This window comes from Orbilia oligospora (assembly GCF_000225545.1).
Source record: "Orbilia oligospora ATCC 24927 unplaced genomic scaffold scaffold00004, whole genome shotgun sequence".
Classification (NCBI taxonomy): domain Eukaryota; kingdom Fungi; phylum Ascomycota; class Orbiliomycetes; order Orbiliales; family Orbiliaceae; genus Orbilia; species Orbilia oligospora.
This window is the reverse complement of record NW_011645561.1, coordinates 466,073-480,171: the sequence shown is the minus strand read 5'-3', so window position 1 is coordinate 480,171 and position 14,099 is coordinate 466,073. Positions and strand designations below refer to the sequence as shown.

The 14,099-nt window shown below is 44.3% G+C and overlaps 5 protein-coding genes across 5 annotated transcripts; 3 read left to right on the top strand and 2 right to left on the bottom strand.

Moving 5' to 3' along the window:
• Positions 1-128: 128 nt before the first annotated feature.
• Positions 129-1,520, top strand: AOL_s00004g145 (uncharacterized protein; the record flags this gene model as incomplete). Its single annotated transcript, XM_011118795.1, has 1 exon — positions 129-1,520. The coding sequence occupies one exon, from the start codon at positions 129-131 to the stop codon at positions 1,518-1,520; it is 1,392 nt and encodes a 463-aa protein (XP_011117097.1).
• A 532-nt stretch (positions 1,521-2,052) lies between these two features.
• AOL_s00004g144 (uncharacterized protein) lies at positions 2,053-4,086 on the bottom strand (the record flags this gene model as incomplete). Its single annotated transcript, XM_011118794.1, has 3 exons — positions 2,053-2,409; positions 2,482-3,632; positions 3,960-4,086. 3 exons carry the CDS (start codon positions 4,084-4,086, stop codon positions 2,053-2,055), a joined length of 1,635 nt encoding a protein of 544 aa, XP_011117096.1.
• Positions 4,087-6,118: 2,032 nt separating this feature from the next.
• Positions 6,119-7,109, bottom strand: AOL_s00004g143 (uncharacterized protein; the record flags this gene model as incomplete). Its single annotated transcript, XM_011118793.1, has 2 exons — positions 6,119-6,866; positions 6,973-7,109. 2 exons carry the CDS (start codon positions 7,107-7,109, stop codon positions 6,119-6,121), a joined length of 885 nt encoding a protein of 294 aa, XP_011117095.1.
• An 895-nt stretch (positions 7,110-8,004) lies between these two features.
• AOL_s00004g142 (uncharacterized protein) lies at positions 8,005-9,401 on the top strand (the record flags this gene model as incomplete). The annotated part of the gene is made up of 3 exons (XM_011118792.1): positions 8,005-8,229; positions 8,313-8,896; positions 8,960-9,401. 3 exons carry the CDS (start codon positions 8,005-8,007, stop codon positions 9,399-9,401), a joined length of 1,251 nt encoding a protein of 416 aa, XP_011117094.1.
• Positions 9,402-10,378: 977 nt separating this feature from the next.
• AOL_s00004g141 (uncharacterized protein) lies at positions 10,379-12,303 on the top strand (the record flags this gene model as incomplete). The annotated part of the gene is made up of 4 exons (XM_011118791.1): positions 10,379-10,632; positions 10,737-10,976; positions 11,053-11,526; positions 11,595-12,303. The coding sequence occupies 4 exons, from the start codon at positions 10,379-10,381 to the stop codon at positions 12,301-12,303; spliced, it is 1,677 nt and encodes a 558-aa protein (XP_011117093.1).
• Between the last annotated feature and the right edge of the window lie 1,796 nt (positions 12,304-14,099).

The following is a 14,099-nucleotide window of genomic DNA, read 5'->3' as shown; positions in this document are numbered from 1 at the left end:
CTTTCTTAGAATCAAAGACTGCTTAAGTAACTACCTATCACCAGCTTCTAATGAATAATGCCCTCCTTCGCTCTCATCGAAACCTGCATCACAATTAACTGCCGATAATCTCAAAAAGAAAGATAACGATGACTCTGCGCACAAAGCTCGCAGCCTTCCACGCCCGCATCCATTCTCACCGCCACAACCACCATCACCACTTCCACCTCCCCCACCTACGACACAAATCCTCAAAGGACTCCAAAGACAAAGACAAAGAAAAACCATCATCATCTCCCTCCCGAAAATGCTCAAAGAAATCATCATCATCTCCATCCCATAAACCCTCAAACCGCGACTCCGTCTCGTCAACCAGTACAACCACCACCAGCAGTACCACCGTAACAGTACCATCTCCAATCCTAACCCTCGTCCTCCCAATCCCCTCCCACCACGGTCACACAATAGAAGCCAGAGTCTACCACCCATCCGAATTCCCACAAAACTACGGTCTTACTCCCTCCACCCCTCGAAAAGCAGCTGTAATCGCTCATCCTTACGCTTCTCTCGGCGGTACATGGGATGATCCCGTAGTTCTATCACTAGTCGCATTGTTGACTAGAAAGGGATGGGTAGTCGCCACCTTCAATTTCTGCGGTGCAGGGAATTCGAAGGGGAAGACTTCATGGACCGGTGATAGGGAACGGGAGGAGTATGCTACTGTTACTGCTTTTTTGGTGAAGTATGTGGAGTGTATTGATCCGCATATGTTTACTATTGTCGGTACTCCTTCTACAACTACGGCTACAGCTGTAGCTATGCCTACGAGTCCAGTGACAGAAACAACTCCGTTAAAAAAGCAACCTATAAAATTCCTTCTGGCAGGTTACTCCTACGGCTCCCTGATAGCTTCACGAACTCCATCCGCTTCCCACGTTTTAAAAACAGTGGATAAGGATATTCTGGCCTATGCCACACGGACGGCATACGAATGGGCGAGTACCGAGAAGCGCAGGAGTTTTGCCATGGTTCGCGGTGCAGCACTCGGGAGGAGTGTGTGGGCCAATAATGACGACGACGAAGACTATGAGGAAGAAGAAGGAGAACGCGGGGAAACATCAAGAGAAGGTGGTGGGGTGGATGAGAAGGTTAATTATAATGTTCAATTGGAGACTGAATCCTCTTGGTTGCTGGTATCGCCTTTATTACCGCCTGTATCGATGTTTCTAAATCTACCGAATCCGATGGCTTGGTTTCCGACGAAAAAGAAGAAACAACAGGAAGAAGAAGAGGATGTTGAGGATGATTTTGAGGATGAGAGGGATGTTTTCGCGGTTTTTGGAACTGATGATATGTTTACAGGAATCGGGAGGTATAGGAATTGGGTTAAAGGGAAAGTGGAGAGATCCAACGGAAGGTTTAGAGGGGTGGAAGTAGACGGAGCTGGCCATTTTTGGATGCAAGAGGAGGAGTGGATGGTGAAGCTCAGAGAAGGGGTTTCGGGGTGGATTGATGAGAGGAGTGTGGTCAGTTCGGTTTGAGGGGACGTTATATCATTTTTTGAAATCTTGGAGGGTTTTTCTTCTTATCATGGGTTATGGGAGTAGGAGTTTTTTTATTTGACTTTGGGATATTTCGGGTATTTTAGACATGGAGGGATACAAGACCGACGGACGGATGCATGGCTGGACCTGACATCTTAGACATACACGGCTACAGGGCATAACTTCTTCATCGTGTACTTACGCTACAGATTCATGTAGACGATAATAGTAGTAATAGTAGTAGATGATAATGATAATATATCATGGATTCGAAAGAAACGAACTTGCTCAAGAAGAATCATAGTATTCACATCCTAGTTATACACATAAAAGAATCCCAATAAACACTATAAAAGCGGGAAATAGTCTAAAAAAAAGGCATATTACCAAAAAAATACACCAGACAGCCCGTCTGTCTAGCATATAAACCCGGGGTAATTACCAAGGTAATCTGCGTCATATAAAACATTACCCCTTATCCCACACACCAACCCCCCACCCCCACTCAAGTTCCATGAGTACATCACATCTACAGCTTCATACCAAGCACCTGGTGCACCTTAAGTGCCTGTCTGATACTCAAATCCTCCATGATCTCCAAGCTACCACCGGGGATCATATAAGCCTTAACATCTCTGTACAGCCTCTCGACCTTGGCACCCTGTCCGCCTCTGGTATAGGCCAATCCACCAAAGATCTGGGCAGCCTCCCGGGCGCAGAATTCGAAGGTGGTTGTGGCTTGGGCTTTCAAACCGGCGATGGCACCACCGAGTCTCAACATGGACTCTTGGGTTCCCATCTTTTCGCATTGGTAGACGATGTTCTCGAGCCAGTTGTGGCAGGCTTCGATTTGACGGGCCATTTGGGCGAGTTTCATGCGGATGACCTGTAAAGGGGGTTATTTGTTAGTAAAACTATGTATAATGCGGGTTTTTGATGTTTTAGGGAGGTGACATACTGGATGCTCGACCAAGTTCTTGCCAAAGGTCTTTCTCTTATGCGCATACTTCATGCTCTCTTCGTACAAGACTCTGCTGAATCGATTGCACTGGATGACAATTCCCAAACGTTCGTGATTGAAATTTGTCATGATGACCTTGAAGCCCTGGTTCTCCTTTCCGATCAAATTCTCAACTGGAACCTTAACATCCTCAAATGTGATGTATGTAGTTCCGGAACTCCAGACACCCTGGCAGTCCATCTTCCTAACGCTAACACCTGGGTGTGTCTTCTCGATGAGAAGGACGGAAACACCACCCATTCCTGGTCCTCCGGTTCTGACGGCAGTGGTGAAGTAATCTGCCCAGATACCGTTGGTGATCCACTTCTTCTCACCGTTGACGATGTAGTGCTTCCCATCGGGGGTCAATTTGGCCTCACAGGTCAAGTTGGCAACGTCACTACCAGCATCAGGTTCTGTAATAGCCAAACAGATCCTATTATCACCGCCCAAAAGACCTGGCAATATCCTCTTCTTAAGTTCCTCCCCTCCGAACCTAATAACCGGTGGGAGACCGATTCCATAACCTCCAATCTGTGACCAAACGAATCCACCGGATCCAGTACGCGAAAGCTCATCAGTGACAATGAGTTCGTGGAAGTGATCCCATTCTTCAGCTGGGACCGAAGCAACCCGACGGTCGGTATATTCAACTGGGTATTTTACACCGAGAAGACCGGCGAGGTATCCACGCTCTCCCATGGTCTTGAAGACCGAATCTGGAACGGAACGGGCTTCGTCCCATTCTGTAACATAGGGTTCGATTTCATTGGTAATCCACTCACGAACCTCGGCGCGGAGAGCTGCGTGGGATTCCTTGTAGTATGGAGAATGGTAGGATTGGTACCAGCCTGGGTCACCATAAGGAATGAGGTCACCAAAGGTTTCTAGAACTGTGGTAGCAGGCTCGGCCGATGATGTGGTGGTAGCAGCGACGGGCTTGGGTTTTGGTGCAGCGGCGACTGGCTTTGGTGCTTCCTTGACTGGTGCTGCCTTCTTGCCTTCCACGGATCCAACGCAGAACTTGGGCTTGTACTTTTCTAGTACTGAGTCCTTATGGTACTTTTGGAATTGAACAGTTGCATCCTTGCCGGCTACACGTTCGAGGACTGTGCGGTGGAGAAATATGGTGTTAGTAAGTAATTCAGATATGGCATGGTGTATAGCTCTCCCCGTGACGCTGATATCACGACACTGCCGTCATCGTGCTTCTGCCGAGGTTGTTCGGTAACGCCCTGTGGGGAATAAGCCCCAAAACCAACACAAGAGAGCTAGCTTTCCAAGCCAGCCACTCACACGTTGACTAAAGGTAACCCGCGGATAATTGTGGAGAACGCGTGCTAGCAGGATTGTGGAGGAGGAGAAGGAGTAGGAGTGGGAGAAGTGGGAGAAGTGGGAGAAGTGGGAGTGAGGAGGGAATGGGAGAAGGAACATACTCTTCTTTCCACCGGGATGCTCGTTCTTGAAGGTAGTAAGATCGTAGACGTCGCCGTGAACTACGATGTACAAGTCATCAGGCTTATTATGGGCCTTGACGTCGTCTAACGAGAACACCTTTGCCATTTTGATAGTATGTTTGTGACGGTATAAGTGATGATGTAGATATCAAGATGTGGTGGGTATACGATGATACTAATGATAGTAAAAGAAGAAAGAAAGAAAGAAAGAAAAGAGAAGAAGAAGAGAAGACTATGTAGAAGTATAAGTATAAGAACGGTAAATTATTATATCCAAAAGCTCCGCCGCTCCGAAAACGTTCAAGAATCGGCCCTTTTCGAACGAGCTTATTTATTTTTGTGCCGTGGATTGTTGGAACAGAATTCCTATCAAAGAGATCAACGAGAAGTAGAAACGGACGAAAGAACGGGATGAATGAAATGGCTATTCGGGGCTATAAAAGAAACCTCTACGCACTAACTATCACAAGCATGTGAAACTGTGGGGAGGCGCAAACTAGCAGGTCCTCGAGCTCACTTCCCTTACATCACACTAATCGTCAATTGTAATGTTTCTGGCGAGCATATGCGAACTTGACGGTCGCGGTTCGACCGAAATCCCTTGTCATGAACCGGGGTAAAACCCCCCCAGAAAAAACAAAAACCCCAACGGGTCACATGCACGATAGTCAGTACCGTATGTAGTAAATGCTTAAATACGTAGTACATCATTTCCTGTGTACTTGTGCCAAACCAGGCGAACGAGGAATGTAATGATAAGAATAATCCGTTCAGGGAATTTTAAACCTTAGAAGGAGACCCGGTCACAGGCGGCATTTCCCCACACTTCTTTCGGACCTTTGGGGTTTGCTTGATTTGGCTGCCCTCTCATTGGCTGGTTCTTGCGAAGCCAGTTCTTCGGTCGGGGACTTTCTGACATGTGAAAGTGTTCCCCTCGGTCCTCGGAGGAAACTGCGACATCGATTCTCAGAAGGAGAAGAGGAGAGGGCATGATAATGAGTTTGGTCTCGTGTCGGAATAACCCTGGCTCATCGGCCAGGGTCCTATTGAATTGCGCCTGATGCTTTGATTAATTTTCCAGAATCACCGATCATCTTATCTGTCAGTCGTATGCATACCTTATATAGGTATTTAATTATGTTGAGGTCAACAAAACGCAGAATTAACATATTAACAGCTGCTAAGCTTTTTGGAGCCCTGGCCGATCGGGTGTATCGAAAGATTCGACATGTACATGGTATTACATGAGATGAATAGTTAGCTAATTCGTACATGATCTAATGTCTAGTGAAAACCCGGTTCAGAAGCGAAATCGAGGCTCGCGCTCGAGTCCATGAGATATCAGCAGCGGGGCCGGGCCTTATGGCAGTATTTGTAACATTCCTAGAGGGCAAGTACCTATCCATATTCCGGTATCGATATCTCAGCGCAATCTCTGGTTTCGCGAAGGTTCCGATATAAGGTACATGTTGTTTCCGAGGATGTTTGCGTATTACAGAGTTTGTTACCAGCATGATTATATGGGTTGCTGTAGGCTACCATACGCGCGTATACGTCCGAAAATTCTCAGTTAGTCCTTGTAATTAAATTTTATGGGTGGCGCCATTGAGGGTTGATTGAATAGATCTATTGACTGAGAGTATCGAACTATCGAATCCATCAGCCGATAGTAAGTAGTTGTAATTATGGCAGTAAATTAAAAGGGTCGCGACCACAGAGCCATTGAATCTCGGGGCTAAGTGCCTGGGTAAGTGGCCATAATTGTTGAATATGAGAATAATTTTATTAATTCACTAGCCAATTCTTTTTGTCTGCTTGTTCCATTATCGATATCGATATCGATATCGAGGGCCCGCGCGGATCTTATCCGGATGCCGAGATATATATGCGAAGCTTGTCTTTTCGACTAGTTAGAAAATACCCCGGTCTGCTTTGTGTGGCATCAGGACGGCTGAGCATGAGGGGGCACCTATAGCTACAGTCCCCCCCTCCTTCAGATTCGTCCTAAATTCCAGGACTACAATTTTAGTCCTCGTCCCGGACGCCATGGGTAGCTACTAGTAAGAGGCTGAGAATTAATTATATAAAACCTTTGATTTTCAAGAATATGTTTACAATATATACTAAATCGAGGCATATTAATATTCCTTTCCCTTCTTCTTCTTCTTCTTCTCCTTCGGTGGCGGCTCCACATACGGCTCATAGATCCTAACCATACTAATAAACCCACTAGCCCTCCAAAACTCAGTCATAAGAGCCTTTAACTCCGTCCATCTATTCTCCAAATACGCCTGCAAATCCCTCTGGTCCTCATAAAACGAAGAATCCAACCCCCCTCCGAGAGTAAACCGCGAACTGATCTGAACCCATACGCCCACATACTCCTCCAATACATCACGAGCATTACTATTCAGTGCCGTCACCCCATCTACAAACTGGTCGTAGAAATCCAAATCCAAATCCTCGGTGTCATTCGTAGCGTCGTACCTCCCCGCAAAAATCCACTGCATGACCGCTCTGTAGTTATCATACTCTATACCCGCGTTCTCGAAATACTTTGCCATCTTTTCTAGCATTGGGTATAGTTGTGCTGGTTTTTCAATGCTATATTTTTCTGGGGTTTTATCGTTCGGATTCCAGAAGTCTTGCGGGATTGGGACCGGTATGTTTTTAAAAACCCGGAGAACGGGGGTTTGGGGCAGTTCGAAGACGTAACCTCTATATTCCATGAGAGTTGAAACAGCAGCTTTGGCTTCGACAGGGGACGCGAATCCATATTGCTCCAGGTCATTAACAGGAATTTTTTCGATAGTTTCAGCCACGATTTTGAGTTTTGTTGTGAAACGGTCGACAATGGCGGGTAGGGTTTGGCCGGCAACCTCGGTGCTATTGATATCGACAGTACGTCAGTCCGGATAACTTTTTTTTAAAAAAAAACATACAGGTTTATAATTATAGGATATCAAGCTATTGTTGTGTATGTGAAACATACCTGTTCAGGACGCCGTTTACAAGATTGCCGACTGCGATTCCGACATGTCCAAATGCAGATTTTGTAGTTGGGTCTGCGACGAGCCCCTCGAATACATATTTGGGAACATTTGCTACGCCGAAGCTGGTGTTAAACATGGATATCATTAGTTATGACTATAGATATATGAGAAAAGCACCGGATTCCTCCAGCGAATGAGCTATGTGATCTTGCAAAAGAGGAGTACTTACACAGAATTAAAGATTGCAAGTTGGCTTACGAAGCCTATGAAAAGACACTTCCTACCACCTAGAATCCTCATAGCTTTTTGTATAGACCGGTGACGTCGACACTTGATATCTTACTAGCAGTGGCAATATAGTAGCTAATATAACTATTGCTGTCTACAGACATTGCATGAAGTATCTCTGTCGCATGGCAGGACCACATTATGGAAAACGGGAGCCCCATGCATGGCAAATTAAATTCAAAAACGTGCGTATGAGAGATTTTAAACCCGTCCAATACTTCTTACCGGGCTTATTCCCCATCAAGGATTCTACTCTTTATAATTTATACCCTCAAAGAAGCTCATACCATAGACTCAGTTGGTTAAATCCGTTCGTCAGGCGCACCGCAACCAACTCTCTGTTGCATTTTCGAGCTACAATGTGTTGTAGAATTAATTAACTTAGCTTTATTGTGTTATCTGGTTCGATGTCTCCAGCAAAGCTTGAGTTCTTTCTACCATCCAAAAGAGGTTATAGGCTGAATTGAGCTACCTCGTTTTGTAAAGACCCAGGATTCTCTCCTGTCTACCAATATGTTGCGGGGCACTTGGCGTAACATGGGAGCCCAGCGAGTCGGAGTTCGGGCAAATAGCACGGTTGGGCCGTCGCATTCAACAAGTTTTGTTGCAGAATTGTTTAAATACACTGAATTCAAGCTGTGTATCGATACCAAATTTCTTAAAAATAAAATATAAAATAAGAGATAAAGAAAAATAAGGAATAGCTGAGGAATTGAACCTCTCAGCGATTTTTCTAAAGAACAATGTTCCTCAATTACTGGCCATATGGGATTGCTCTTGCAGCATACCTCCTCACAGTCCGATTCTTTCGATATCGACGCAGAAATGAAATCACTGCCAAATTCAGTGGGATCGGTAGACCATTATCTGAAATGACAGGCAGTGAGGCACATGAGATCATGGCTATATTGCAGGAATTCGAGTTTCCTTATGCTTTTCAGAAAGCACGGACGATATCTCTATTAAAGGTCTATCCCAACAAAACCTTTTTCTTCACTGCCTCAAGCCTTTTGCAAACTTGTCTTCAATTGCTAATATGGTTCATATATAGGCCGGTGGAATCCCCACGATGTCAAAATTATTCGCCGTCACAGGCCAGAACACTCGACGAAACGCAGGAAAGAGAGCCGTCGATACTGAAATCTTGCTACGAGAAGTACACCACAACGGCCGAGACACAAATCGATACATGAAAGCAGTATCTCGCATGAACTACCTTCACGCTCGATACCGTAAAGCCGGAAAAATCCTTGACGGCGATATGTTACACACCCTCGGCTCGGGCATCGTAGAATCCTTCCGCATAGTTGACGCGGAAGAATGGCGTCAACTAACCAAAGAAGAAAAATGCGCAATTGGGATATTTCATAAAGCTCTCGGTGAGGATTTGGGGATTCCTTGGACTTCTTTACCATCACATCGGGAAGGATGGGAGGATGGAGCTCATTTTGCGACAGAGTTGAGGGATTGGACTGTGGGGTATGAATCGAGGGTTGCGAGGTTTACGGGGACGAATGATCAGTATGTTAGGGTTTATGTGGATTCTGCTACTTTGGCTATGCCACGGTTTTTTACGACCTTGTTGAGGAAGGTTATTGGGTATGAATTGGATGAGGTTATGAGGTCGACTTTGGGGTATATCTTTACCTCTCTTCCTAATTCTCATAATCATATTAATTAACGAACGTGCCTCTCAAGTCTTGAAAAAGCAGGAATATTACTCCGGACCATAATAACATCCACCAAATCCATACGCAAGATACTACTCCGCCACTTCACCTTCCCAAGACGTTCCCCGGTCAAAGCACTGCACGAAAACCCAAACCCCAAAACCGGTCTTTTCAACTTCTTCCCCACCGGTCTACAACCTTGGTATGTTAAAAAAGATATCTGGTCGATCTGGGGGCCATCTGCTCTTTTTATTAGAGCCCTCGGTGGAAGACTTCCTGGATCACATGGTGATAGGTTTCATCCACAAGGCTATGATTTGACGACTATTGGCCCTAAACCGCAGGAAGGTAAAGGGCTGGAGAATATGGCGGCGACTATGGAGTTTTTGAGGGCGAGGAATATAAGTGGATGTCCGTTTCAGAAGGGGTATGGAGAGAAAGGGGAGATGCAGGCGACGCCAATCTTCTGATATTCCAAAGGATGAAGTGTTTATGATGTGACAGGATGGTGTTAACTGTCGCAGAGAGAACAGAGGTTATATGAGGAGAAGGCTATGGATTTTCTAGATCTAGACCGATTGATGTATATGTATCTACTTAAGTACCTGGTACTTACATAATTATAAGCATCTCAATATCTAGTAAGTATCTCGGTACATACCAGATTAAAGTATATAGAATCCGACTATAGAATTAGATTAAATTTAAATCGATACAATACCCATCTTTGAGCCCATATCCAATACTACATATATACTCCTTTCAAGCTCTCGAGATCTCTCAGAGTATCGACTGAGGCTGATAAAAATCCACACAAGTAATGTTGCCTGAACTTGAAATACTCTTGCCTGAAACTACTCAATAATGCCCGCCATTCGGTTTCTTGGCCAGCCAACGCACGACACGACGGATCCAGCTATTTCTTGCATATACTCGATCATGTTGCCTACAATTATGCATATTGGAGGCACGACTACGAATCAAGTCGAAATCTTGGCAATTTCTCGTACACTCAATCAGGACCCCGCCCGTTATAGTAAGGCTTTCGAATTTCGTACAGTATTCTCAACATACATATATCATCGTCTCCAGCACCCGGCTTGAAACTAGATTATTGTCGTCCACAGGCTCGATAAATATACCAACTACCGTAAAGTTTGGACGAGTGTGGGTTTAGCAGGCCTAAGTATCACCCGGGAAAATATTAATACGTGGTAGCTATGGTTAGAGCACATCCCAAGTAAGTAAACTAGTAACCCCCGCTCACGTGGATCTCTTTCCGACTATCTTCATTACGCATTTTATTTATATTTACCACCATCGCATTCAAACTATCACTTGGTCACGAAGGAATATAAGTTAATGAATTTTTAGATGCCCGAATTTCTGTAAGTCATGCAAAGAAGACTGCAAATGTCCTAGGTGTAAATATTGTCACACGTGCCGTATGACTTGCGACTACGGGACGATTTGCCGTCATTATCACAACGGCGGAATTCTACATTCTTGTGATACATATGACAAGGAAATAAAAGATTTACAGTCAGAAAATGAGAAACTCAAGGCGGAAAAAGATGATCTTAAGGTGAAGAAGAAGTCTCTAGAATCCGAGACAGAGCAACTTGAATCAAGGGCTCTTGAACTTGAGTCAATCAAGTTTAAGACTTATACGGACGGACTAGCTATTCAGAAGTTTTCAAGGTAGGTTAACCTGTTATGTCAATTGTTCTTATCATGCAATTTACAGTAACATCACAGCGCTTAATCTGGCTCCTATGCCAGCTAATGAGAACCTCCATGTTTAGTTTTCTCGATTCAGAGATAGTCACTATTCACGTTGGCCGTGAACGCAAAAGATATACGGTCCATGTTGACACAATTCGTGGGGAGTCTGCTTACTTCGGGGAATACTTTTCCCCTCAAAGTGGAAAGATCTGGGAAAAAACAGTAATTCTGGATACAGAAGTTGACAATGCCGACGCCTTTGGCATATTCTTGCAGTATTGCTACTTGGGCACATACGCCCTAGACAATAGAGACGACGTGTCGACTCCCCATCCCCTCTTATCTCATGCACGTGTATACACTCTAGCTGAAAAGCTAAAGTGTCCCCCTTTAAAGGAGCTTTCCCTACAAAGAGCGACAAAATTGGTGTTACGGGCATAATATGCAAAAAGGCGGCGGCGAGTTTTCAGATATATATCCAGATGTCTTGGAAGCGATACGTGTAGTTTATACATATACGGTCGACCTCAATTCCGGAATTCAGCCACTCAAATCCTCGACTACCGAGACCGGTGATTGTAAAGAGAAAGAAATCGTATTAAGAGATGGGTTTCGACTTTTGCTAGCACGTCTTGCCGCGGCATACTTGGTTGATCTACGGCTGATTGATGCCTTTGTGGAAGAGCTGCACCACTCTTTTCCTGACTTTAATACAGACATGTTGCTGTTTATGAATGATGGGCCGAAACCATTGACCAAAAAGATCATGGACATTTCTTCGGAAAGAGCATTACTTTTAGGTCTTCAGGCGGATTTGAAAACAACTGATACTGCCCAGTTGCAGAGAAAGAAAGTTTTGGGATTCAGCGGGTATGGAATAATCTACCTCATACACTACTTTGTTACCGACCTACCGCTTACATCTCCTTTACTACCAGTTTATTCAGCACAGACACATATACAGTGTTCGTCGGTGAAAATGCCCAACGATTCGATGTCCACACAGGAGCCCTCAAGTGCTCAGACTATTTCCGAAAGCTTGCAGTATCCAACATGGAAGAGGCAAACCAAAAAACAGTATATCTGAACAGCGAAGTCGATAGCGCGGAAGCCTTTGATATGTTCGTACAATATTGTTATTTTGAAGATTACTTCTACGATGAGAGCCGGGTCGATAATTTAGTACACCACGCGAGAACATATCTATTGGCAGATAGACTAGGCTGCATTGGCCTCAAGGATCTCGCTCTCCAAAAGGCAAATCTGCTCTGCTATACAGCATGCTCAAGTCCAGATATACCCGTACCCGATGAGCTCCTCATCATGATCCCAAGTGCCGTCGCCCTGATTTACGAGAATACGTACGATGTTCACGGTGGGAAGATATCCAGAACAATTGAGATAAGCGGCACGGATGCTGCTGGCGAGCCGTCTGACACAGTGGAGGAAAAGAAGAATGAATCAACAACCACAAAGGAAGCAATACCGGAGAAAGATAGGGAAAAGTTTCGACTGCTCCTCGCTCGGTTCGCTAGTGCCTACCTTTCCAAGTTACGTGAGCAGAAGGCATTTATTGCGACACATCATGCGTTCCCAGACTTTGCGACGGATGTAATGTTGTTAGCCACGGGTGGTGAGAAGATTTAAACCTAAAATTCTGGACGATATACTTTAGATTGTTGGATTTAAACATTTCTGTCGTATGCACGTGCGCCTAGTTATATGTATGGTTATGAGACTAGTTTATACACTACGGTGGTTCCGAATTCGCGAAGCCGGTTATCGCAGAACAGAACATGGTGGCATTTTTCTTATGGGACAAATTTATGATTGCCTAGAATCTCGTTTATATATTGTTTTACTGCATCGTATATGCAGCAGCATTGTTGAACGGATTTAGAGTTGAGGTATACGTATTATATATGTACAGCGCTTGATCACGGAATGAAGTAGAGCTATACCAACGAGACCAAGCTATACCCACCTGCATGCTATACCACCATAATCCAAGCTTGGATCCCTTGGTATTCAATAGTTGGGTAGTTTCATGAATAATTTATAGAACATGCCCGGTTCACGGGACGTTATCTAGTCCCTGCATCAATATGCAACGCAAGAGAAGATAAACGGTATAGCTTATTTTTTTCCCAACAGCAAGGTGGTGATTACTGTTCGCGAATCTACTAGTTAACCATGGAAGTAGCAATATGCAAAGCTCGTAGAGACCACCTTCCTTTTATAGGTTAAATTCAAAAGAGATAAACATGGTCTGGCTCCCAAATCATAAGTCGCTCATATATACAACCTCTCAAATCGATAGATCAAGTTCTATTCTTCCGATCAACTTTCAAACTTTTTCCATTTATCTCTACATGCATATTTACCCAAATGAGACAATACTTCATCGGCGTAACTGCTGCGCTGGTATTCTATATCCTTGGTCAAAGATCACATTCGCACTACGACAACGGAAGTTCGAAAAAAGCCATGGAACAAAACCACCGAATTATATGGTTAATGGCCTTCCGTTTGTAATTGACTATGTGATTTGTTTGCTCAACCATGTGAAACGACAGACGGTGTTGGAGTTTATGAGGGGGAATTATGAGGAGTGGGATTTATCTTTAATCGGCTTCCTTTGCAAGACTAGGTACAACCCTCATCCTTAGATACTGATACTGATCCATATATTTGTGAGTAATATATAGTTTCCGTCCAGAACGTTGGGAAACCCGTACAAGGACTGAAACCTCATCATGGGAATATTTACCATTCAACGGAGGACCGAGGGTATGCATTGGTCAACAGTTCGCATTAACAGAGACAGCATATACGATTGTCAGGATGTTTCAGGAGTTTAAGAGATTTGAGAGTGGAGATATGAATCCGTTTGCGAGGACGTTGTCGTTGTTGTCGACTTGCGTTGGGGGGAAGGGGGTGTTGGTTAGGTGTTATAGGGAGTAATAATTTACTTGTATACTAGTTACTTCCTACCTTGGTAATAAGATATATTAAAAGCGTATCTGACTGTATTTTTTTACGAGAGGATGCGTATATTGGAGTCTAAAGGTGCGTAGGATCTATAATGGTGGTGGTTGCGAGGGGAGACTTGGGTGTGGACTGATATGCCCGTTTGTGGATTATCTTTGAGCTATAGAGTAGATACAGAGCTGTACTATGTATGGGTTTAGTCTCGATCTCCGAGTCAACCACGACCTCAGGCTGATAAAGTATCACTCGTATATTTAAACGATATGTTTGTGAGCTAGGCAGATATAGTCACATGATCTATTACATTGAGTGCCTGAGTGTCATTGACATGGTAGAGGGCTCGAGAAGAATACAACGGAAATACACTCTATCGGATATTTACCGATCGATATTAAAAAGAGAGAGAGAAGTCGGTATTCGCTTATAAAATAGTAGTAGACTAGAAAGAAGAG